A 26,320-nucleotide genomic window follows, 5' to 3' on the forward strand; every position below is an offset into this window, starting at 1 on the left:
CACCGCCGTGGCATGAACCTCCTCCACCACCACCGCCATGGCATCCACAAGACTGCTCAGACATCCCTTGGCCATCGCCCTTCTGCTGATGGGAACCCATTGTCCCAGGTGTCAGGAAGTCCTTCAAGAGAAAGAAAAAACAGGCCTTTAGCAAATTTGGGGTGAGGAAAGCTTGTGTTGCTGAGCCTACCCATTTCCTTCCAAAGGCAGGCTTTTCATATATGAAAATGTCTTCTGTTCCCTTTTTGCCCACCCTTCCCATCCACCTCTAATAGTTAATGCAAAAAGATATTGTCAACCTCAGGAATTTATAAATCAAAGCAATTACCAGAACGACCAGGGACATTTTGTGCCCATTCCTTATCCCTTGATCAGATTTTCTGCAGGGCCTCCTCCGGATATAACTGATCTTTTTCTCTAGGACAGGTGCAACCGCAATAAAGCCTTAATAATTCCTTCTTGCAGCAGGCTGTCAGAGTGGCATGCCACTATAAGAGGTACACAAGGCCATGGTACACCAGAATTACCCTTATCCAAATGTGGTTTGGGAATTTTGAAAGGGCTGCAATGCTTAGGGGTAGGTATTAATATTCCATGCCATACAAGAAACGGAACATGGGGCATAATTTGCATAACAGTAACTTCATTGCACTTTGTAATTCTTCAATCTCAGTTTCAAAAAAGCGCAGCAACCGTTTTATTTCTTCTTAAAAATGAGAAGAAAGAGGAACAGCCAGTGGAAAAGAGATCAGCAATGCAAAAATGTCAAATAAAAAAGCAGCTGCCCAAAACTTCAGCAGAATACTTGAGGTCACCACTGGCAAGGGCTCGATGGGTGCCCAGGCTGAAACCTACAGGGATGCTGTGAAGTTGGACGGTTCCTACAAGAAAAAAGGTGGTCGAAAGAGAACTCTTCCCAATTTAGATGAAAGGCTGAAAAACGAGAATAGTCTCGCATTTTGTATTTCGGTTCCTTTGTTTCTACCCTTTGCTAAGTACCTGCAAAAACTCTTTTTATTCCCTGTCCTTTTTCTTAAGATTTATATTCCAATTGTATTTAGGAGCTGCCTGTACACAGCAGTGCCACATGATGTTGGGCCCAGAAGAATGAAAAGGGCTCCAGATGCCACGTTTTCTGTGTCCCAGCTCTCCCTGGTTTTTGTGTGATTAAGTAATCCCGCATCCTAAATCATTAGGAAAAAAACCCAAACCTGTAAATAAAGAGGAATATTTGGACTATGAAACCCAAAAGCCATATTTAGTCCCAACTTTTCCAGTTTAGCATCCCAAGGCTAAGCAGCCAAGTAAGTTTGCATCAGCAGCGTGAAATATCTTACCGTGTCCCACGGCACGAACCAGTGGAGAGAAGTGAAATGGAGTAAGGAAACCTGGTGTGTGAGTACTTTTATACAGTATCTGGTCCTCCTCTTGGAAAGAAACAATGATTGGTTTATTTACCAGCCAAACCCAAACCCAGCTGCCCACTTACTTGGCATAATTTTGGGCTCGTCATTTCTGATTGGTATCTCCCTTCCACCACCTCTTTTGTTTTCAGCTGTATTAAAGCCATTGGATGGCTCCACCTACTACAAGGTGAAGAAATGGGGGAAAACAGAGATGCTCTTGGATTTTCAGAAAAAATCGAGGGATCTACTTTCGCACCTCCCTTACAGAGGGGTCCAACAGTCCAGAAAGGAAATGTGATGGAGCAAAGAGGAACTTTTGCCTTTACAGACACAGATAAATTATCTCTCATTCTAGAAAATGCTTCTGAACACCCAGACGTGGCTCTGGTCTGTCATTATATTGTGTTGCAACGGGCACATTGGTAGGAGTGTATTATACGTTTCTAATGACACCCACGTTACTGCCAGGAGCTGTAGGGACACACATTGGACTCCGGTCCAATGAGTTTAAGCTCCCCCAAAGACAACACATGCCTACAGAGCCAGGGGCTGAAGTGATGCAAATCTGGGAGGCTCCAGGCGATTTGCAGCCTTGGAGGATTTGACCTACAGAGAAATGGAGAAAAGAAAACCAAGCAACCAAAGAAACAGTGAAGTGGTCTTCATGTAGACTCTTTTTAAAGCCTTTAGGAGCATATAAGGGCAGGGAAAACCCCTCTTGTTGAGACACTAATTTATTGCACACAGTGTTTTGCTACATTTACTCATGGGTTAAGAGATAAAAGAGGTCATTGCCATTCTTCTCTTGGAGCATCTCATCCTTCAAGGGCCACAGGGGAGTTTGCGCTGGATATACAGTTTGCGCATACTTTTCTTGTCTTTCTTCTGCCAAACTGGAATTGTTACAAACAGCGGCAGCAAATCCCTGCAATAAACCCCTCCAGCTCCAGCTTTTAAGTGCTGGAAGGATCTTTCCCTCAGATACAGCTGATTGAGGTAACTGCAGCTTGCTTTATTATTTCAGAGCCACGCTCCATGATTGAGCTCCGTAGGCTGTGCCACCCGTAGTCTCAGCTAAGTGCCTCCTTCCTCACTTTGCCCACGTGCGTTTCCTGCCCCGGAGCACGAGACCTGCTCAGCCTTATCTCATCTTTGTGCTCGTGCCTCTCAGATGATGCTCCATCCGTTGGCCTCGATGAACCCCCTGCACATGGCCACCCTCCTGGGAAGAAGGAGGCTTTACCACAGGGGGAGGGAGACAAGGGACCCTTTCACCAGGACGTGGTGTTCTGTTGAAGGCTCCCATCTGAAAGGGATTTCATGGGGAGGCTGCAGGGTTTTGGCCGTAAAAGGCCCCGAAAAAATATTGCCATTTTCTACTTGAAAAGCCTCTGGAAGTCTATCAGCCAGCCTGGGTTTTCAAACACTTGTGAAAACATGAAATGGAACCAAGGAGGGTGACTGGGGCAAAATATCCCCCTATAATGATTGATTTTTACAAAAGGCCTGCCCAAAGCACAGTTCATTGCTTTGAGGAGCCCAGAAGATGCAATATCTCTGGACCACACAAGTGTCCCTTGTGTCACTCCCAAGTGATCCTGCACAAGGTACTCACATTCATCCAGCTTCTTACGAGTATGTGGATGAGTATCCAAGCAGATAGAGCCAAATAAAGTTCAATAAAATAAAAATCACCTCCCCTTCCTGCCCAGTTTGTCACTGAGTTTTTTTACACCTAGAAACACCCAGCTGAGACCATACAACTCCTAATGTGATGGAGACACAATTACAGGTAACCCCAAAGCCCCTCTGTGGTGTGCCTGGACCAGGGAGGTAAGTAGGGCAGTTGAGGTGGATGTCAAGGGATTCACTGTTTGTCCAAAAACCAAATTAAGGGCCGTGGTTGTAGCATATACTTAGCGTATCTAGAGCAGCTTATCTCTGCTATTAAGATCAAGGGCAGTCAGGATGCAGTAGTAAGAGGTTTAGCATGTTCTGGCACATAAAAGATGTGTCCTGGGATTTGAGGTACGTGTGCTGGGGAGCAGGGCATGGCAAAGCCTGGTTTGGGTGCTCTAGATGAGGCTTGTTAGCCTGGCTGGGTAGGTCAGAACAGCACAGAGGTGCTGCCACACGCTGCTGCTTTGTTAAAGGACTCATTGCAAGCAGCGAAGCAGTGCAATCTGGTCAAAAACAGCAAGACAATCAGAATTTGACACCACATTCCTCCATTCCAACAGCAAAGTTAAATGCTCACATGAACTGAAATGAGCTGCAGCCAGTCTCAGTCCTGGACAAGCTCTCTGAGGTCTTTCATCTGTTACTTATGAAAGGGTTTTGCTTCCATCCAACTGCTCCTTCCCACTACTGAAGGTCCCTTTTTCCAGGTCTCTAAATGGGAGTTGTGGTAACAAAGACTGGAAATCAGACAAAGCAGAGTTATATCCCTATTTTATGCACAGAGGAGAGTGATTTGGTAAAATCTCAAAGCTGGGACTTAAACCAGACCTTTGAAATCTCAGCCTAATGCCTCAGCCCCAGACAAAGCCCTCCTTAAGGAAGGAAAATCACATTGTGGAGGCAGAGCTCCCCAGCATTTGGGGAGATCTTTTCTCTAAGTGATTTAGTGCAGAGATCCCAAAGAACACTGTGTGTACTGAATAGTTTTGCTCACTATGAAGCACACTTTGCAGCTACCGATGCTGTATCAGTAGGGTGGAGTATAATTGCCACAGAGGCACACATGTTCTCGTGATGCCTTTGCTCAGTACCTCCTGATTATATCCTCTGCGTGGGTTACGAAGTGGGTGTGATCCTGACATCCGTCCTGATTGTAGGAGCAGGCCACGCTTCTGCTGGATGACAGGGAGCAGATGGACTGCGTGACGCCGTGACCAAGGCACGCCGGTTTCTGAAGCCCTTGGTTTATTCTGTGTTGAGTTCTCTGTTCCAGCTGTGCTTTTGGCACATTGCAGGCTGATGGAGTAAAGGCAATGTGGCCGGCGGGATGGAGGATCATCTCCTCTTCCTTGATGTAAACCATTTCTCCATAAGACTTCTGTTTTTTCCTCAGTAGTCTGGCAAAACCTTGAATAAAATGGCCTAAAGCACAACCCATTTGTGATGTCCTGCATCCTCGTATGACACAGGGAGGCACCATGGGGTTCATTGGCAAACTTGTGCCACTGAGGTGGGCACAGAGCACAGCACACCCAGGGCAGCTCTCAGGGATATGGGAAGGTGATGCCCCCCTTGTGCCCCCATCCTCTCTGAGCCTTTAGGACTGGGCTCAGTGGTCCTGGAGAGGAGAAGGGCAGTGGTTTGTGGAGAAAAGCTTCCTTTCCATGCCTGTTTCCTCACTCCTCATGTCCTCAGACAAGGCGCAGCCTGCCTCTTACCCACTTAATCCTGGGTGTCAGATGGGTGCAAGAACTGGAAGGGAAGGATTATTTTTAATCTGGAAGCGGTTTTGCCTCCACCCATTGGGTTCTGCTTCTATTTTGGGGGTTCGAAGCTTTCAAAATCCTTTCAATGCCAGCTCTTCCCCCAGGGATGCCCACTGAGAAATTGCCCTTTTGCCCTCATTACAGTACTTAACCATCTATGATCCTGCCTAGGGCTCTTTCTGTGAGGATTTCTCTTAATGTCAACAAGTGGAAGGCTTTGCATTTCTCTGCCAAGGAACACAGACACAGTGATGATGAGGTTTCCGCTCCCCAACAAGCAAAACTTTCCCCAATAATTAATAAACGATGGCTTTGGCAGTTCAACACTCAGTTGTCCAACTGTGGGTTCCTTTCCTGGTTTCACTTTTATCTGGTCCCTGCAGTTTGCCACGTACATTAAAGCCACGGACACACCCTGGATTCAATTTTCTTCTTTCCCTCGTCTTGGTTCCTCATTCTTCTGAGGCTCATTGGGAGATTATCGGTGCCACAGCAGGGATTTGGGAGGTACGAGATGGGATGACTTTGGCCTGCCCTACCTGTAGCAGCAACACCTGCCCAGCGCTACGGCTTGTGATGGCTGGAGGCAAAGCTCATGCTAACACACCTTTAAATCAGCAGAGCCTACATCAAAGACACGTCCTTGAGATCAAAATGTTTCCGCCTGCTCTGTTTAATACATGACAAAATTTGGTGGTGGACATGATTAGATGCTACACTGCACCTGGACCTTGCTGGGTAGCAAAAAGCTGATCACCTTAGATGGTTTTTAGCTCTCTAGGTTACGTATGGAAGCGGTATACTTCATCTTATACCTATATCAAACTTAAACCATGAGATAAATGTCATCAAACAAGAAATGGGAAAACACTGCTTCTTATTTCACTTATTTTCAACCAATGTTTGCTGAATGTGATAAGAAATGTGCACAGACAGAAATGATTACGTTTCAATAATTGAAATATCGAACATTTCTGAAAAAGCACAGTAACATTTTGGAAGAAAAACCCCAAAACCCAAAGCATGGGACTTTGCTTTTGCATACCTCAACCTAGAGAGAAGTCTTACCAAGTAAGATAATAACAGGCAGATAAAGCAAAAAGGAGGATGTGCCAAAATTGAGCAACAGCCCTGCTACACTGGGTATGCAGATCTCCTATCACACCCACGGTCTCATTGCTGGGCGATTTTGTAATGCAGCAAAGGCTGGAGCGTGAGGAGGGATGTGATGAAAGACGCTGTGGTGCTGTGCCCTTCAACCCACGGCGCCAGCACCAGCAGCCATGGACCCCGACTTGAGCTTCACAGTGGAGTGGGATGAGGAAAGCAAAGGTGCACCCCGAATGAGAGCCCACGTCATGGGAAGTACTCAGTTTCCTAAAGCTCATTCTTGGTTTGGTTGCACACGACAGCACCCAGCACAGCCTGGGCACAAAGCAACCAAAATCCCACAGTAACAACCCACTGCCTTCCTTCAGACGTCAGCCTTCGGTCCATATTGCTTGTATAATCCCAGTTCCAGTCAAATGAGCCCATTATCTCCAGTACTGGACTTCCCATATGTTAGATGGTGACCAGAGAGGGAGACCCCAGACCACCCTGCCTCATTAGATGGGACAAGACCATTTCCTTCTGGCTACAGATGGGGAATGAGATACAGAGGGGACCACCAGCCCACATCCACCCAGAGTCCTGTGGGGTGGCTGAACCCATAGACATCACCTCCTGAGGCAGACTTCCTGCCCTGATGATAAGGGAAATTGTGGTTTGCCAGGCAATTACGGGACATTGAGGCTGGAGATGACTGATTCATTCAGCTCAGGGCTGCGGCTCAGAGACATCCATGATTTTGGAAAGGTGACATGTGACAGGATATTCATAGGAAGCGTCTACGCACTGTCCAACCCACTGACATTGGGTGCGAGCAATGTTTTAAAGTCTTTTGGCTTTACTAATGCTATTCCTGGGTTGTGACAGTGTGAGAAGAGGTAATTCTGTTGTCTACAAGCCGAAGCAGGCAGATCATGCCTTTAACTCCATTAACTCAACATTTCAAGATCTTCTGGAAGAGAACAGCATCCACTAAAAGGAGGCAAAAACCAGAGGGGACACTGGGTTGGCATCAAGGTGATGGCCACTGCCTCAGCACCTTGTCCCCAGCAGTGGACATTTGTCTCATTCTCTCTTCTCCAACAGGGAACAGGAGCATTTCCAAGATGCCAGGAGAGCTTGCTTGAAGAACCTGCTGTTTGTTACCAAGGCAGCAGCAGCACTCAAAACGTGTCATGGCATTTTGTCCCCTATGGACCCATGGTGACAGTGGCCGTGCGCAGGACAAACTCTTCGGGAAGGCAGCTGGAGCTGCTCATCTCAACAAGTCGAACTGCATAGCTTCCTATTTTTATGATCCACCCAGGTTTTTAGCCGGTCATCAGCCCACTTTTTATCCATGACACTGATGCAGCTTCCTTCCCTTACTACTCAGCTGGTTTGCACCAGCCCATTAAAATTACAGTCATCAAATGGAAAGTTTTAATTGCTCCATTCATTATCATCAGTGGTCATATCCGACAGCAAATTTATCTGCCTGGGAACTCCCCACAGGCTTCACAAGAGCTTTTGGAGTAAATCAGGATTAGCTGGTCTGACAGTAAGGTGAGGATGGCTGGATTAAGGAACGCCACCAACTTAGGGGACCCTTTCCAACGACCTCAGCTCATGGCACCGTTTGGGCATTTACTGACCATGCAGCGACCCTGAATTAGGACACAGGGTCCACCAGAACCAACACCGATTTTAGGTTGAGAACTCTGGACCAAGGGGAAGCCTCATGGCTCCAGGGAATGATGATTTTTAAGGAATATGGAAATTTTCTCCTTCATCAACAGTTGATGCTTAGTTACTCACACGAGATTGTCAGTAGAGGACAGCAAAACCATGACCTGTTTCATAGGGCAGAGCAGGACACATCAGAAACGTGATGGGTTGTGTTTACAATCAGGGTTGTAATAATAAATCAGGGTTTTCTCCTTTCAGAGCCTCCAGCTGCTGCTGGCATCCCCACGAGCAGGGCAATGGCAAGAGAGGCATAAACTGATGCTATGGATCCCATGTATGAATTCCCAGAAACTCAAGACAAAGAGCAGATCCCTTGGGACTGGAAAGGAGTCAGCACATCTGGATCAGGGATCTGTGACCTCCACAGCTGAGGGAGATGTAGCATTTGGCCTTCACAGTTGAAACCCTTTGATTCTCACGGCAATCTGATATTTACACTAAACACGTTTACCACTTTGTTCCTTTTAAAGCTGACCCATTTCTCTGCCACTTCACTTACTCATAGGCAAGCCAGTACCACCACATAGGAGTCCCTAGCACCATATACCTGCTTTTCCACATCTCCACTGCTGGTGAGCGTTGCATCACTTTATCACTGCCTTTACAACCAGGAGTTTGTCATCAGCACAGCAACTTGCAATTTCATCAGCAAGGCACACCATTCCTGCGCTGCTTTGCCTTCCCACACCCACATTCATTCTTCAACTGCCAAAAACACCTTGTGCAACACCTCGAACTCTGCCTTCAAAATATGAGAGGAAAAACAAGAAAGCTGGAGGTGAAACATTGCATCTTTTACTGATACGGGGCCGGGGCTGAGCCCTGCAGAGGTCCCTGGAGGACACCAGACCTCCCATAGGTGTGAGGCCGGTACCCATTCGCCTGTCTCACTCCTCACTGGGTTGCACCCGCAGCAGTGTCTGGGCTCTGGTTGTGCATCAGCAATTTCAGCTCCAGCAGGAGGGGTTGTGAGTCAAGAGGGAGCACATTCCTGCAGCTCCGCACCTGCACTGCCACAGGATGGTGCTCCAGGACCGTCCAACTCAGGCCCTTTGCTTTGAAGATCTTGTATCAGAAAGCAGGACCTGTCCTATATCAGAGTTAACAAGTCCCCTTACTTGTTAGAGTGGAAAAAACCCCAAAGCCGGCTGTTAACTCAGCTTCTAGGGTGCTCCGATTTCCTAAAAGCAGGAGACAGCCCCGTGTTAAGATTCAACTGTAGATCTTCGAACAGCTTCTGAAGTAGTGGGAGCTGGGTGATTTCCTAAAAGCAGGATACAGCCCCGTGTTAAGATTCAACTGTAGATATTCGAACAGCTTCTGAAGTAGTGGGAGCTGGGAACAGATTTCTGTGATAGAAATTAGCAACAGAAAGCTCCCCAAACCCAGTGCGTGCATCACAGATTTGACAGGACCCATTTCAGCCCTATTTGATGCGCTCATGAGCTGCTAAAGCCAAAGCACAACTCTCCCTCCAACAGCCAAAGAGGAGACTTGCACAGAGTACCTGGAAAAGCTCCTCTAGATATCATAGAACCATTATGGGCAGAAAAAAACCTTTAAGATTATTAAGTGTAGTTGTTAATAAATAAATTTAACATTAACAAATGGTGCTGCTGCAATATCTGCGTACTGACACACAAAAACCCAGCTGCTGTGCCCGCTCCGTGCTCCCTTTGGGTCAACTTGGAGCCAAATCACCCTCAGCTGCCCCATGCTCGTTAGCCAATGATCCCAGGTTCCACTAAATACAACCAGCCCCCTTGGGGCAGGGGGTCTTCTTTAGAAGGTGGTGGAGGGGTTAGTTACCAGTAAGGTGCTTTTTTCCTGAGCTAGTGCTAGAAAGCTGACAGAGATCTCTGAAGCTCAGACCTTTATGTTTATATCAGTTTATTTATCTGCAATATGTTTCTCTCCCGAGTAGCCACCCGGGAGTGTTTTTCTTAGCAAGAAGAAAACCTTTCCAAGCAAAACACTTGCTGATGAAGAGCCTGCAAGTCTGCCATCCTGCTGTGAGACCATCACAGGTACTTAATTCCTGTATTAGGAGCTGGAGTGAGAAATGGCTTCAAAAGCTTTAAAGAAATGGTTTCAATGGCTTTAATGTTTGTGCTGTGTCAGAGGATGGTATTTCACTGCTGTTGTCTGTAGCTGGAATAGTCTTGGGGCTGCTCTAGCTCTTATTTTTCTTTGCTGGCTGTTTCTGTGGTTTCTCAAGGAGTTAAAGCCTTGGCGTTTTGTAGTATCCTGTCTGATAGCTGGGCTGCAGACTGCTGGGGCAATGTCCGAGAGGTTTCTCCGTGCTTTTAATGCCTTGTAGCATCGAAGTGCTTCCCTGACAGCTTGTAGAGCAACGTCTTGCCCTTTTGCTTGCTCTCCCCTACCACAAATACCCAGGATTTGGAGCAGCACCGCAGTGTGTCCTTGGTCTGGCCCGTTTTGTGGTGGGGAGGAGCTGCTGTGTGTGTCTGAGAAGCAAGTTCAGCTTGGAGAGGTGCAGGAGAGCAGGTGATGCTGACTGTGTGAAAACCAGACACTGCATAAGCTGGGAGTGCCCGGAGGAGGGCATAGCTAAGCTGCATTGACCAGTCCGTGTTTGCGGATGTGTTGGGATAGCTGGGATGCTCTCTGGGCTGTTGGGAATCCTGAGCCTTATTTCTAGTGTAAGTGGCTGAAATTCAGGTGTACATCCCCCAGGTCACAGCTGTGAGCATGTGAGGGAGGTGCTGCAATGTAAAGCAGTGTCTGCAGCAAGCCGGGCTTTTGAAATAATGAACTGAGCTTGAAATTCAGTTTTGAAATGAGTTACTGGAGGGTAATGCATTGAAAGAAACGCAGCTAGAGTGCTTTGTAAAGTTAGCTGGTACGAATTATTGTATTAAAAAAGTGTGAAATGCAGCAATAAACCCTGAATGCCACTTCTGGAGCAGTGTTAAAGGAAAGGCTTTGAGCTGTGGGTGCTGGATTTGCTCAGGTGCTGGTGATGATGAGCAGAGGGGCTGCAGCTGTGGAGCTGGTGCTGGTCTGGGGCTGGGAATGCAGCTTTGGGGCGGAGGGAGCTGTGGATGGCTCCTGTGATCACTTCTGATGCCATGGGCAGATCCCGTCCTGCATGGAAAGTGCAGGATCCATTGGCCACACGATGGAGCACAAGGAATTGCTGGAGCGTGGTGTACGAATGCACAGGGAATGATTTGGGCTAAATTTAATTGGGATTTATTGATGCGTGGGGTTCACAACAGCTCAATTTGTGAACAGCTTTATGTTCCACTGTGTACAGCAGTGTGGTCTGGGGTTAGGACACTGCTCTGAGAGCTGCTCATTGATGCACTGAGTTGGTCACCTTGGAGCTGTCTCAGCTTTTCTGTAGATTTTTGAGCCCCTGTGGGGAGCTGAGTGTTCGGTACCAGCACAGATGGAGGCAGAGCTCGTCTTTCTGTGGCTGCTGTGCAACCTGGGGATTTTCAGCTCTGAGTCAAGTGTGAATAGTGACGGAGGAAAAAACCAAAATAGAAAGTGATGCAGTAGAGGCTTTATTATGTGAGACTGGTTATATACCAGAGAGAATAAAGTAATGCAGACTATAAAGCCAGTTGGCTTCCAGCTGGTGCATCAGATATTCAAGTAACATGTGCTTCCAGAGTGAGTTACTTCACATGGTAGACCCCCTTGACTTGAAAATCAAGTCCTGTTTTCCACCATTTAACACTTTTGCCTGTCTTGTTTCTGTTGGTTGCATGCAGAATTAAACCCCATTTTTACAAAATCTCCTGTGGAACGAAGCTGAAAGCAGAAAGCAATGGTGTGTTCTTAGCCAACTTAGCATGGGAAGGCATAATTTTGTTTGGCACTGTGCTACCTGATGCCGGTTGGAGGATGCAATGTTATCCATGTGAGTGACTGTGCCTGTGGTAAAACTCACATATCCTTTACACTGGTAGTCATAGAAAAACTGTTTACAAGCAGTGCAGATCTGACCCTACTATGGGTGATAGGAGACTGTAAGTGTGAAGCTGGGAGACCTCTAAATCTAATCTAAGAGTATGACATGGAGAGGATTAAATAAGGGCTGGTCTGTGAAGGTGTTGGGTTGTCCACAAGTCCTGGCGATTGCAGCAAGAGAAGGATCTTTCTTCTGAAAGCTGTGCCATTGAACTTGGCTATGGGTGCAAGATGCACATCTTGCTCTTCATCCCCTGGTTCTTCTGTGGGCTCCCCTCTGGTGCTTATTGCTGCCCACAGTTGTACTGGTAGCTGTTGGACCACTGGTATGAGTAAGGGCAGGAGCCGTGTTGGTACATTTGGGCTGGAGCACACGTCTGAGGGCATCTCATGCTCGGCTGTCCACAGTGTGGCACGCAGAGGTGTCCCCTGCCCTGCATGAGGGGCTGAGGGAAAGCCATGGTGCACGGAGCAGGACACGTTGGGCTGCAGCAGGAAGAGTGACCTTCCACAACTTGTGTCTTAACGCACTGCGATGAGCACGGCGTGGAGCACTTGGGGATGCTCTGCACGGTCTTCCTCACAGCGCACATCTGGGCGCCTTTGGGAGCGCATGATGTGCACGATGAGCACTTCACCACACCGGGGTTGTGGCAGGGTGTGAAGACTGGCGTGGTGCACTTCACCACACCAGGGTTGTGGCAGGGTGTGAGGACCGGTGTGCCGCACTTCACCCCGCTTGGGATATAGCACTGCTGCTTGTACTGGTACCCATAATAAGACATTGTTCTGGGATGGAGACAAACCTGAAAAACAAAGTAGAGGAGACACAGGGACATGAATTCCCTGCAGAGCACAGCTTGTGTCTGACAGGTTGCCTTTGCTGTTTGAGCTCGTTGCTCTCAGCCCTCATCCCTGTAGCAGAAACTGCCCAGCGTTGCATTTACCTAACGAGCTCTTCCTGAGCTGCAGATATCCCGTGGAACTGGTAGCTATTACCCCTAGAAAAATGGGAGTTTCAGGCATAGCTTCAGCTCGTGAGGCAATGGTGCGTTTGGGATTAGTGCTGAGCTGCTCATCTTTTGTAGCGAGGGCTGTCATTTATTTGCTTCAATTGAAACTGGAATTGCTTTCTGCTGGCGCTAGGTAAAGCAAAAAGAAATATTTGCTTCCCTTATGCTAATTTAAATTGCAGAACGGAGGATTGCTATCTCTGTAATTGGCAGGGAGATGTGGCAGAGCTCTGTTTTCAGAAGCCTTATGTTCATTGAGGACAGAGCAATTTCTGAAAGTCTGCCCAAAGCTGCCGATATCCCGTAAGAGTAAAACAAGTCAAATACAACTCAGTGCAGCTGTGTAGATGCTTTACTGACTGCTCTGTACTCTGCTGTCTCTTGCTCTCCTGCTCCAGTAGAAGTTTGAGACCAAAGGGTTACAGGAATCATAGGAGATGCCTGCTCCCATCTGCTGCTCAGCTGCCCAAATTGGGCAGTGGAGCCCCCTGTGATACTGGGGCTGGGCTCCTGGCCTGGAGATGGGCAGGAGGGTGCAGGGTCCAGCCCAAAGAGGCATTGCCCGGCTGTGGGACATCAGAGCCACCTCTGCCACACTTGAGACACATGAGGTGTCCACTCCAAAGATGTGATTGAGCATGGAGAAGTGCTGAGACCTTGGATTTCCTAATTAAAATTTTAAATCTGGCTGCAAATCAGCTTTGCTCAGCGCTAGGAAATGACACTTGGGTGTCTGTACTCTGCACATCGGTGGCAGTTGCTCTTGCAGATGTACAGGGCTATGCTAAGAGCAAGCTCTCAAGGGCCAGGTCCCAGCTTCTGTAGATGAACATGATTTATTTACAAAGACGTTAACTGCAAACACAGGAGAAACGCCAGGCAAGGTTGGGTCAGGATTTTCTTGCTACGTTCCAAAAGTGGGCAGGTAATATTAGATCTTATGAAGAGCCTGCCCCCAAAATAGGTGCATAAAAGTTGTTCTGGATAAAAATTAGCCTCGGTGGTATCATAGAAATAATCTACATCAGTCTCTGGTTAGGTTGGTAAAGGTCGACTGCCAACAGAAATAGTTACTTGGACTACCAAAAACTACACAACTACAAAAGCCTGTATTTGCCTATACCTGTAATAAAACAACATACAAGATCTTTTAAAGGAAACAACCCCCTTAATTTGCAGTGTCAGAGTATTTCTGCAGGATCTAGACTCAAGTTCAAAGTATCAACAAAAGCATATTTGGCTGTTTAGAAATAGAAATAGGCAAATAACTTACCGAGCTCACGACGGAGAGCAAGAACTGGATTGAAAGCTTGGAAATGCTTGTTTTTATAGGGTCTTTTAGGCTGTATGGGAAACATAATTAGATACAGGAGAGAATTTGCTCCTTTTTTCATTGTCTATAATTATTTTACTGAGTCGTGATTATTAGGATATTGTTATCCCCAAATACCATGAAATGCACCTCACACCCTGCGGGTTTTTTCCATTTTAAATCTTTATGGGAGCGGTAAAAGCTGCCTTTTATTCCATTGACCTCATTAGTTATGTAAAGAAATCTATCCCTCTCCTCTTAAAGCTTGTTTGCAATTGGGAAGCAGCAGGGGGGGTGTGGGCAATGCTCATTTTCCCTTTTGCTCGTTGAAATGCAGGTGGGGGCATTGGGGAATTTGGCTTTGCAAGGGGATGCTGTGAAAGATGTCCCCAGAGCTTGGCATTTGGCTGATCTGATGCTCTTCAGACTTAATAAGAGTCATGTCCTGGTTTTATTAGGCTTTGTTTTTGGTTGGTATTGTTTTATGGCTGGAAACAAGGGCAGGGGAAGGCGTGGAGGCAAAGCGATGCTGTCTTTTGGTGGGGCAGAAAAACCAGGGCTGTGCCCAGGGCTTTTCTTGTGGTGGATTGAAATGTGCGTGGAAATGGGCAATGCAAGGAATCCTGACTCAGCCAAGGGTTTAAAAGCTGGGTATGGGGGCAGTGCTTGATGCAGGCAGCTGTGGTCCTATAGGTCCGATGGGATCAGACTTGAGCAGCAGTGGTGTTTGTGACATCTGGTTGGGTTCCTTGGCTGAGAAACAAGGAATTACCAGGTTGGACTAATTATGGCATCCCAGTGCTAGCAAAAGGGGCAATGCTTTTCTAATGACCGTGTTATCTTCCTCTGTGACCACCCCAATGGCTGCACCTCGAGCCCAGCTGTGCCCGTGCAGATGTTTCCTGGACGTGTGCCTTGTGCTTGTCCATCAGAAGGCAAAGCGCTCCCTGCCCGGGCTGTAATTTGTGGCCTTTGATGCCTTGAGACGCAGCCTTTAAATTGAGTATGTGCTGGCGTTCATTATAATGGAGTCCAGCCCAAAGAGCTTTGCTGGTGTAAAACATTAATCAGCATTTATGAGGAGTTTTAAGAGGTCCTGTTATGAAGGTGCTATTTAACAGCCTCTGCCAGTGTTGTTTTTCGTTTGGGTAAGCAGAGGACTGTACAAGCATGGTACATGGAGTTACCACCTTAATTTATCAGTAGAGCAAAGCTGAGCTGTGCTATGGATCACACCATGAGTCATGACTGTGTTTCAATGAAATCCACTGTTGCTGCTGGTTTTTCCTTTTTCTAGCTCTTGAGAGACACATCCACTGATTTTATTTATATAGCTCCCTGATTTTACCTAACTAGCAAATATAATACATGTTTATGTATTATTAAAGGGAATACAGTTATAACCCTGAATACTTACTGTTATTGCAGCCCCTTGTTTTGGGTCAAAATGATGGATGTAAGAAGTAAAGCCGTGCTTCATCTGGATATCACAAGGTTGCTTGAAGGTGTTGATGGTGTCTGCATCTTTTTGTCTTCTGATGGTTGCAAAGATGAAAATTCTTGCACTTGTTTTGTATCTTTAGTTTCTAAAGTGCTGAAGTTTGATTCTTAAGCTTATTTAAAGTAATAAATCAAGCTGCCACGTGTGCTGCTTTGCTGCGTTACTTCTTTGTGGACGTAGACTTGAGCTGGCAAGTTCTGGCCATGGTTCACCAGTTGACTCATCACTTCTATTTCCTTGTCGTCTTTGGTAGCGCTGGAGCTGGCAGTTGTAATACTCTTGTTAAAAAAAAAAAAATCCATATGACAACACCAGTTGTGTAGAAGGTTAATGAGCTTTTATGATGTGCTTTGAAAATGCTTTTAGAAAGCATTGGCCTGTCTGCTGCCTTTGTGTTCAGCTAAATGGGCCCTGCAGTGACGTTAACTCCAGGCAGGCTGCAGCAGAGGAGGAAACAAATCCCAGCAGTGGGGACTCCTCTCACGGGGGATTGAAGACCTTGACTGATCAGAATTATGAATACATCTCTAAAATAAGACTTTTATTTTTGGCTAACTTGAAGATAGTAGTTAGATATTTAATTCCACTGCTTCTAAGGAATTACTTTGGGGATAAGTTGCTACCCGGTCTAAGCTGAGGTAGAGGTGTGTGTTGCAATTCACACTGTTATCCTCAATTATAGAAAAGGCAGAGCCAGTTTTCCAGAGGAATTACGAATATCTTTTTGTCATCCTCAAATGTGATGATGCTATGGAGATAAATCTCTGCATGCAATTAAAGTAGGAAAGCATTCAAGGCATTTTCCACTGCTGTGGAAATCTTGATAGAGGTTTCTACTCCACAGTTAATGTGATGGAGTCTAGTTCTACACTTCAAAGTAATTTTGCTGAGGATCTGATGATATAGAAAAGTATTTTTTCAGTCCTTTCTTAAGCAAAATTTCTGTAATTAAAATCGGTTGTAGATTGGAGTAGCCAAGCTGCTACCCTCAATGGTCCGAGGAGCATTTGTATGGCAAAAGCCATCGCCATCCTTGGCATCTGCTGCTGACTCCACTGCTGGGTGTCAGAAAGCCTCATGCTGCAGTTTAGGGTGATAACCCCATGCTGGCAGCCGTCATTCATCCGCAATTAGGATTCCCAAGTGCATCTTTTGCTCATAGTTCTGTATGTGCAACATGTGCTATTATCATAATGGCTTTAGGTGTCCTTTTATTGAAGTGACTTGCTGGAAAAAATGCCTGACAAGGTCTTGTATAATTCACACCCTATTTATTGGGGTTTTTTTTACCTTTCCTCTAACCAGGTCATGATTTAGAGCTTCACAGTATAGGACACTTAATTGAATATAAAATATGGCTTTATTCTTTTTTCTTTTTTTTATGGTGAAAGCAGGCGTATTTGAAGAAGCCTGTGCTTGATGTCTTATTGGAAGAGCTGCACTGACTTCTCTGGATAGATTGGTGGAATATCCCCTCTACATAAAGTTTTGAAATAGCAGGGACTGAAAGACAATAAAGCACAGGTCATAAGAAATAACAAATAATTACAACGAGTGATTTATTTAAGACAATTGCCATTCATTAACAAAATGAAGTCTTGAAAGAAAAGTGTTTAGTAATCGATTGGGATGTTGTGCACGTAGGTGATTCATGCTATGGGCAGTCCAAGGGCGAGTATAAAAGCGCTCAGCATCAGGTCTTGGATCATCATTTCTCTTCTCTTATTTCTCTTGTGAGGTGGGTAAGTTTCAGCTGAATTCCTCTTTCTAACAAAACCTTTGTGGCCTTAAGTCAGGGTGATTTCTATGCAAATATTCTTTACTTTCAGTCTGAAGGTTTCTGGAGGTAGATCAATAAATTTGTGACTATTCCCTTTGGTAAGTGTAGAGGTGGATGACGAGTTTAGATTAATTTTTCATGAAAACGCCTTTATGGACGTTGTTTTCAATACAAGATTTATAGGCGTCTTCTATGAAAATTCTGCCTTTCCCTCTAGCCTGTTGGTAGTCTTATTATAGTGTTTGACCATGAAACTGATAAGAATTTGTGCCTTGTTCTTATACTATTCCTTTGTGCTCCAGATTAACCTTCCTTGAGCAATGGTGCACTCCTTAAGCCCATGCACTGACGGCAGCGCCTCCCCGTGCGGGGTGGCCGTGCCCCAGCCCATTGCCGACAGCTGCAATGAGCCCTGTGTGCGGCAGTGCCCCGACTCCCAGGTGGTGATCTACCCTCCTCCAGTGGTGGTGACCTTCCCCGGACCCATCCTCAGCACCTTCACGCACCAGAGAGTCGCGGGTACTGCAGGAGCCCCTGAAGTTGGAACTGGCTTTACCGGTGCCCGTGCTCCTGGAGGCTCTCAAGTTTACGGTGGTGCCCGATGGGGACGGGGGTACCCGATCGGAAGCTGCAGACCGTGCTAAACCTCGTGAGAGGTGCTGCTGGAAGAGGATGTCCAAGAGATGACAAGCGGGATGTAGATATACAGCTGACCATCGGATGCATTTGATGGCTGCCCCAAATGCTCAGCCCTTCTAAATGCATCTGTAGATGCTCAGTTCTTCTGAAAAATCCATTTACATCTTTCTTACAGCTCTCCTGAAAAATCAGTTTACATCTTTCTCACATTACCCTTCCTGATTTTCTTTTGCTAATGCCTTCCCATCTTTCCAAGTGCTTGGTTCTCTATGCTGTGGACTGTATTGCTAATTCCATGGGTGCTTGTAGGTGTCATTGGGGCAATGTAAAGTGAGCTGATATGACATCCATTTCGATCCCTTTGTAGGCTCTTTCTGTGGCTCGTGATGTATTAAAAAGGGTTGTGGAGTCAACCAGTCTGTGCTCTGTTTCTGTGTGTGCCTTGCTGTGATCAGGGCAGAGTATCAACGCAGAGCCGCAATAGGGAAGCGACATCGGTTATTACGTGAATCATCTCACATCAAATCACAGGCTGTGGGCAATGTGGAACCTGCACTATATAATTCTGCCTCTGTATGATCTGCTGCTTTCTCATTAAACACGATCTTGCAACATGTTATTGGCCTCTACGCACGTGTGCGTGTCTGTGTGTGTTCCCCTCTGCTGCTCCTAATTCGGGTGCCTTTGTCAGCTCCCCGCTGATCCTATCTGACCGCTTCAGGTCAATGATATTCCCGAGAGATTTGGCAGTGGGTTGTGTTTGTCTCCTTTCCACAGCAACCTCTGTGCTGTAGCTGTCTCTTCAGGAAACTGCTGCCCACGTCTTTGCTTTCCTTGCTCCTGGTCCTGCTCAGCTTTGAGGAGGTCTTTCCTCAGTACTGGCTCTTCTGGTGTCCTCAGACTCAGCCTCCCCATCTGAGGCAGTGACAAAATGCATCGGAGCAGAGAACCATGGGGAATTGGCATTGCTAAGAAGAGCCTGAAGCCAAGTGTTATGTAGCAGCAGCTACTTTTGAGTGTAAAAGTTAAATTTCTGGCTTTACTGCTCTGCTCAGTGTTTACAACAACCTAACTGGTGCGTGTGAAAGCGGATGGTGATGTTCAGTCATGGAATGTCTTCAGAAATGTATAGATAATAAATCTTTCACAAGCTTTCCATGCTGCTCTGTGTGTGAAGTTTTATCTAATAATTTTTTTCTACAGAAATGGCATAATTCACTATTGCAAGCTGATACAAGAGTGCTGGATTATTTCTTAGTCTGTATTTGGAGAATTATTGTCCTTCTGTGTAAGGAAAACAAAGCTGAGCAGGCATTGCAGTGGTGTGTAATTGGCTGTTGGTGAGCCCTAGTTGAGGTGATTAAACCAGCTTCTCACCAACCACATAAATCCTTCCCTACAAAAGAGAAATCCCCCAGACCTCAAAAGCCAGCTGAAGGCATCTTTATTGTTATGCTAATGGTGCATTTGGAAATGAACCGAGGTTTATTACTGAGGCCTCCCAAGTTGCACTTTCCATGTAATAAGTTGAGACTTGCAGTTACCACAAAAACACCAAGTGCCAGTAAAACTGGGGAGTTTTGCCTGTGGCTTTCTATGGAGATGTGCATTTCCAGTTTGGGTCAGCTGTCCTGGTTATGTCCCCTCCCAGACTCTGTCCACCCCCAACCTATTGGTGTTCGGGGGCGAGTCCCAGCCTACATAATTAATGCTTTATATGATTAGAATATTCATCTAAATATGGTGAATTCTGGAATGCTTCTTGTTTCCCTCATTATTTCCAGTAAATATTCCTATACTATGGCCCAATGTCCCTTGTCTTAAAAAATTCTGTTGTAATACTGGACTGTAAGAATTATTTTGATAAATGTTCTAGCCCAGCTTGTGCCATAGTCAGGGGCCTGATTTCTCATTTGGCTTGAGTTTAGTCTTTAAAAGTGATTCTCACTCTTGCGGAGGATCTCTGTGCTGCTGGCATGCCCTGCAGCGTGCCTCGTGTGGGTTGTGCACAAAGTGCATTTAAATTGGTAATTTCCTACATGCATGCAGTAAATACATCCTGCTTCAGACTGGCATTCAGAAGTCTAAATGAAATTACAGGAGTTGGTTTTCTGTTAGCTAAATTGTCTGTCATCTACTATGATAATATCTTCTAGGCAGGCACAAAGTTCCTCTAATCATCCAACTTTTCTTAAGCCTTAGGTTACAAAACCCTATAAACCAGCAGAAAATGACCTTCTGATACCACTGAGCAGGTATGAGAAACTCAGAGCTTCCTGAGATGCTAGGATGGCTACGTGGGAAATGAGCATCTGCTACTGACTGGTGCTTGGGTGGGAGGGAATGGTCTGGACCCCAATTCTGTGATGATTTAGGACTTCCTGAATCACTGATGTTTGTGAATGAATAGGTAAATGATTCAGTCTGTTTGGTAACTAAGGCTGAGAGCCCTGTGGTAGGTGCAGCTGGGGTGAGAAATTGGTTTCCCTGGCTCCCTGTGTGATGGTTGGGCTCCAGCGTTTGCAGAAGGCTGACCTGCAGCTGGGAAGGGATGACCTGAGTGGGTTTGGAAGGGAAGAAACATTAATATTGCTGCATTGGCAAATGTGGACAGGGACCTAATGCTGAAGTAGGGCCAAAGGATCCTGTGCAGGCTGAGAATTTCACCCAAACCTTTGGCTTGCCATATTTTATCCCATCTGTCTTCCTGTGCATCTCTGTATAAGCTCTTCTGCACTGTAGGTGCAGGTGGGAAAAGCTTCGTGTACCAGAGGGCATCCAAGGGAGATAAACTGAATTTACTGGGGTGGGAGACTCTACCATTTCTTAATGCTTTGCCTGGGGAACCCAGCCCTTTTTCTGCTGCTGACAGCAGCTAGCAGGATTACAAAAGGTGTCCTAATAGCTTCACTGGTTTCAAAGAGCTGTACTGATTTACTGAGGCTAGGGTGGAGGTTGCTGCCTCTACCCTTGTCCCAGGGCGTCCTGATCTGGCTCTGCCTTGCTCAAAGTAGGGCACAAACAAGCGAGCTCTGAGCGATGAGGCAGCAGACCAGGCCCATCTCTTGGCTCTGGCTACTTGGCTCTTGGCTCTGGCTACTCCCAAACAAGGAAATGAATGTGTGGAGCTTACCCTCTGCTAGGATCATGTTCAAGGTCAAGTGCTCTAAGTGAAGGCAATGGCGTGGATGTAAAGAAGTGGACTTTGGGCAGGAGGAATAGCACTTAGAGTTTGGGGATTATTCTGTACCTGTCTGTGATTTTCTGTCTAGGAAAGTGCTTCTCCAGTCTGGTCCACTGGTGATTTTCTTGACCCTTTCCTCTTTGCTCTGTCAGCTGGGGAATGCAGAAATGCCAGTGCAGGTGGCCACCATGGGAAGAGATGGGGTAGCCATGTAGGGTGTCTCTTAAATCAGCCCAGAGGTGCCCTCTCGCAGTCACTTCTGCAACAAGATTGCTGACTCCTGGTGCTGTCTTTGATGTGTAACTGGGCTTGCATGGGATCCATGCAGTTTTGTCTAGGCTATGCTTGTTGAACCACATAGTTTCATGCCAGATTATAATCTTTAATATTATAAATCTAAATCAGGACTACTCAATCTCCTGAAGTGACATGGTAGAGGCTGACAGGAGCTCCCTGAATAACCTGGCTGTTCAGTTTGCAAACAAGATGCTCTCCAGCTGATGGCCATGGCTTGGTTGCCTTTGGTGTTTTCCTTTAGGTGACATTGACCTTAAGTGTCATTGTTGTTTTTCCTTGGCAGATCACCAGATTTCCACTCTCTCTCTTGCTTTTGGAAGTTATTTTTTTAAGCTTGCTCCAGGAGTGTGTGTGTTTGGTAACGCAAACCGGTGATGCCCTTTTCTGGAGAAGCATTTGTGTAAACCCAGGGTCACAGGTTAGTTAAAATGAGGTAGAACTTCTTCCTGCTCTGGGAAATGAGCTAGGGCTGGAGTGTTTCAGATAGAGCTGCGATGATGCACAAGGCCAGGTTAGATGAGGCTTTGAGCATCCTGGTCTGCTGGGAGATGTCCCTGTCCCTAGCAGGGGAGGTGGCACTGGATGATCTTAAAGGTCCCTTCTAACCCAAACCATTCTATGATAGTCCCTAGCATCTGGAGTTTAGATGTCCTTACTGTATGGTTGGTGTTTCTGGTACCTTTACAGTGTTATACGAGCACAGACAAAATAAGACTGGAACATCTGATGCTATGAAGCAGAGTAATTTTAATGAAAGTAAGAAACAGTAGCAGAATAAGTTTACAGTTTCACAAAAGGGTCTGCAGCAAGCAGAGCATTTCTGATGGTGGATGATGCTCTCTTCCTCTGGAAACTGGATTTTGGCAGCTCCAGCTGTGTTTCTTGCTCAGAGTTGCTTGTACATAATGTTCACTGCCAGATGAGGAGGAGCATGGATGTGGGGTAGGAGCTTTTCTGCTAGATGTCATCTTTGGTGAAGTTGATTGCTAAGCAGAGTGGACTTGTTCATGGTAGTTGTAGAAACTCTTACTATTATGGCGATACAAAGTGGCTGTCAAAGAACTGAAAAGGCAATTTACTCCCACCCACAAGTCTTTGCTTGATCAACATGCTGTAAAAGTGCCTCAGTACTTGCTGTAATTCAGAATCCCCTTTAGAGTAATAGTGAAAGAAACAGGAGATGTTAGAGAGGGAGGGTTGCGTATGAGGCAGCCCTACACAGCTGGGCACCTACACACTGAACCCAGCCAGAGATGTGGGTGCTCGGTGTTTCTCAGCACCATGACCTTAGCCATGAAGCGTGTCCTGCATTTCATTTCTTGGTTGCTATTCCTGCTGGTTCAGCATGGACAGCACTTTCAGTAGTTGTATCTGTTGCCAAAACGAGAAAAGAAGGGGTAGCCGTGACCAAATCCATACGAGTCCTCAAAGCCGTAACCGTTCCAGCCTCTGTTCCCGTACAGATTCCCGAAGCTCCTATGGTTGTACGGGTTCCAGTGTCTGAACTGGTCCCTGTAGTAGCCATAGGGGCTCCCAAATCGGTGGCCGTTCAGACCCCAAAAACCATTGAGGTCTTCATAGCCGCATGGCGACCAGCACCCATCGTCCCAGAGGTCCCTGTAGAAGGTCATGTTTGTTGATTCAGGTAAACCTGAAACACACCCAGAAATCGGGAGAGTTTATGGGCTGCTGGCAGCAGGAGGGAAGGCTCAGAGCTCTGTCACTGAGAAAAACAACTCGCTCCCTCTTGTAGGTCCTTCTCATCCTCTTAACCATCCTGTTTATCTATTTGATCTCCTGAATCCTAACCAACTTTCCCCCCCTCTCCTCAACTTGCTATAATAGCTGACTATACATAGAAAATATGGTTTTTACCAACTAAGAAATGAACTTTCCTACCTCAGAAGTTACAGAAATTCAAATAAATTAAAGAAAAAATGTCACTTCGGGTACTGATGCTCATTCAGATGAGACCAAGAGCCTACCACATGCATCCCCTCATCTCCTGTAATGCCACTCAGTGTGGGATAAACTCAAAGAATGCAATGAAATGAAGGAATTTCTTTCCAGGACGTCTACTCAAAGTAATAAAGGTTTCAAATTGCTTACAGAATGTCTGTGTATACACAGTGGTATACACACAGACATTTTATACATGCTGTACATTTTATACGCACACACCAGTGCCTTTTTTATATCTATATATCCACAAGTGAATAGTTCTGCAGACAAACAGATATAAACACATACACACCAATATATTGGAAAGAGTAGAGTCAGTAGTGGCTTACCTGGTTCACTGGTGGGAGTAGCTGGAGAGAAGCGAATGAAACTCCGGAGCTGTCGGTCCGTATATATACCCTCTTCAACTCGGCTCTTAGTTATACAACATGTCTTGTAGCGTGCATTATTCCTTCAGCTGGGGTAATGGGAGTCAGTGATTTTCATATTTTCGGAGTTTAATGTTGCGACGCACGTGTAATACCTTCAGAATTTCTTTCATCTTAAAAGAAGAAGAAACGGGCTCAGCGCATTTCTAGGAAAATTGAGCTGAATTCTTTGTAGCTGGACGGATAGGAATAATTTTGGGAGATATTTAGGCCATTACTGGTTGCGCAATTTGCGTGTAGGTGCTCCATTTGCTTGGTTTTTGCATCTATAGTGGAGAAAAGGTCTCTTTGGTGTGCCGAGATGTAATAACGCTGCTGTTCAGCAGCATCATGGCCCATGCGTGTTGCCCTGGTATTGATGGGGATCTCTTCCAGCAGCTTGGTTTCATTTTTCTCTGAGCTTCTTCAACAGCAGTTTTGAAGATATTTTTCAACTACCTTATGAATATTTCCAACTATTTCTTCCTATTTTAAGAGTTTTCTTCGTAGCTTTTGATTTTCATACAACGCATAATGCATCGCCTTATTAGGACGTAGAAATGAGAACTCAATGTACCTTGTAAGTGACCATGTTATTAAATCTGGGGGTGTTTTTCGGTGACAAACTATTAATATTTAAATACCGCAACACTTTGCAAATTGAGAACATTAACGAGTGTTTATGAAATGCTTTGGTATTCAAAATTCTGAGGAAGCCTCACAGCATCCTGCTTGCTCATTATTATCCTTATTTTATATTCAAATTAGTCCCCGAAATTAGGTGAAGGTCACGCAAGGAGTTCTGCAGTAAGCTCCAGTGTTCTTCCTTATCGTACACTATTTGATACAGGTGGTTGATTCTTTATGAAATAAAATATTAATGTGATTTCTTGTAAAACAGAGTTTAGTACATCTCGGAGTCCTTATCATTTGTTGTTTTCCAGAGCAAGTTCCTACTTGTAGCCTCCACTTTGTTCTGCTGCACCCGTGGTCAAAGCCCTCTGGTGAACTGCACTGCAAACGATGCAGTACTTGTATTTCTGTTGCAAACCTTTCTGCTCATGCAGCAGCACGACTTTTATTCTCCATGAACACTTCAGGAATGCAATTCAGATTTATTCGTGGTTCACGTCAGTCCTGTTTTCTGAAGCTCCTATGTAGTTTTCTTAAAAAAAACCCCAAACTAGATACACATTTACATGTCCTTTAAACAGGGAACCTGCGCTGTGGTGCAGCAGAGTTTCTGGAGAAAAATCAGATTTTCAAACATGTGGAAAGGTTTTCCCTTTTCACTGAAAATTTCTTTCCCTCCATTGACTTTGGGAACTTATAAATGCTTTTATAGTACAGAAAAATAAACTTTAGTTTTGACACTGAAGACAATAAAATGCTATCAGGAATGTCGTTGGCCCAGAAAGTTTTGAGATGAAAGAAACCTGTAATATATGTGACATATGGGAGGTTGGGAACACACTAATAATCCCAAACAAAGAAGAAAATTATATTAATTGAAGATATGACGTGTACAGGCAAATTTGTTTTCCAACCAATAAGGCTACAAACCTTTTGAATACGCAAGGGCGTCTTAGATAAGCCGGGCAGGCAAGGAGTCGGTATAAAAAGGGCTCGAGACTCCAGGCTCCTCATCAGCTCTCTCACCTTCCTCCTCCTGGTGAACTTGGTAAGCCTTTTCTCCACTCAGCCTCTTCATAAGGATTAGAAATTTGGGGTTCATAATTAATGTTAGGATTGCAGCTTTTCTGAAACTTAAAATGTCTCTGTACTTTGTACCTGTGTTTACTGCATTGTGAGTTTAAGTTTTAAAGCTGGGGCTGTGGGTGCCTGCTGCCCTGATAAGGATTTGGGCTCTTCCATAAATCTATTTTATTTAGAGGGAGATCTTCAGGTCTGTTTGGCAAATGTGAGGATGTTCACCAGATGTTCTCATGGGTGCTGATGCTCCATAGTTCCTTGTGTGTGCTGTTAGCATTGCCAGTCACCACAATCCAAAATTGGGGTAAATTACAGAGATGGGACTTGGAGCAATGGATCCAACAGATGGAGTGCGTTATCATGGCAAACACCAGACACTTTGGGCTTTCTTGTAGAGTTTGGGGATGTAGAGCTTTGTGCAAAGTTGATATCCTAAAAGAAAATTCAGATTAAGAACTTCTAGCAATATTCTCTAACAGAAATCCTGGAACAGCAGCGAGAAGGTGTTGAGCTGTAGCAGACGTATCCCATAGTCAGTGCTTTCCTGAGTCTCACTAAGCAAGAAAAGAAATGAAATCATTTAAATAGTGGGAAAATGAGAAAATTGATGCTAGAAATGGGATGTAATAGGGAGCTAAGGAATTTGGTCATAATCTTGCTCCTGTCCTTGGTCTTACGGGGTTGATGAGGAGGTCTCTGGGCTCTGAGACTGTTACTGACACTGGAAGTATTCATTACTTTTGCTTTCCTCCCTGCTGCTGCGTTTCAGGTTTGCCTCCATCACAGAAAGATGACTTTCCTCCAGAACCAGTGCGATTATGACTGCTATTCCCCCTGCAATTATGGGAGCCTGTATGGCTACCGGGGCTACGACTGCGGC

At 45.6% G+C, this 26,320-nt stretch overlaps 2 protein-coding genes across 2 annotated transcripts; one reads left to right on the plus strand and one right to left on the minus strand.

The window, feature by feature from the left end:
- Positions 1-11,916: 11,916 nt before the first annotated feature.
- LOC104537830 (cornifin-B-like) lies at positions 11,917-12,417 on the minus strand. The gene has a single exon (XM_010180839.1). It carries the CDS (start codon positions 12,415-12,417, stop codon positions 11,917-11,919), a length of 501 nt encoding a protein of 166 aa, XP_010179141.1.
- Positions 12,418-17,558: 5,141 nt separating this feature from the next.
- Positions 17,559-17,882, plus strand: LOC104537831 (claw keratin-like). The gene has a single exon (XM_010180840.1). The coding sequence runs from the start codon at positions 17,559-17,561 to the stop codon at positions 17,880-17,882; it is 324 nt and encodes a 107-aa protein (XP_010179142.1).
- Positions 17,883-26,320: the final 8,438 nt, after the last annotated feature.

The sequence above is a fragment of the Mesitornis unicolor genome, unplaced genomic scaffold, assembly GCF_000695765.1.
Source record: "Mesitornis unicolor isolate BGI_N332 unplaced genomic scaffold, ASM69576v1 scaffold4893, whole genome shotgun sequence".
Classification (NCBI taxonomy): domain Eukaryota; kingdom Metazoa; phylum Chordata; class Aves; order Mesitornithiformes; family Mesitornithidae; genus Mesitornis; species Mesitornis unicolor.

Excerpts from the sequence above, each read along its gene's own strand:
- LOC104537830 (XM_010180839.1), bottom strand. The coding sequence starts at position 12,417 with ATGTCTTATTATGGGTACCAGTACAAGCAGCAGTGCTATATCCCAAGC.
- LOC104537831 (XM_010180840.1), top strand. The coding sequence starts at position 17,559 with ATGGTGCACTCCTTAAGCCCATGCACTGACGGCAGCGCCTCCCCGTGC.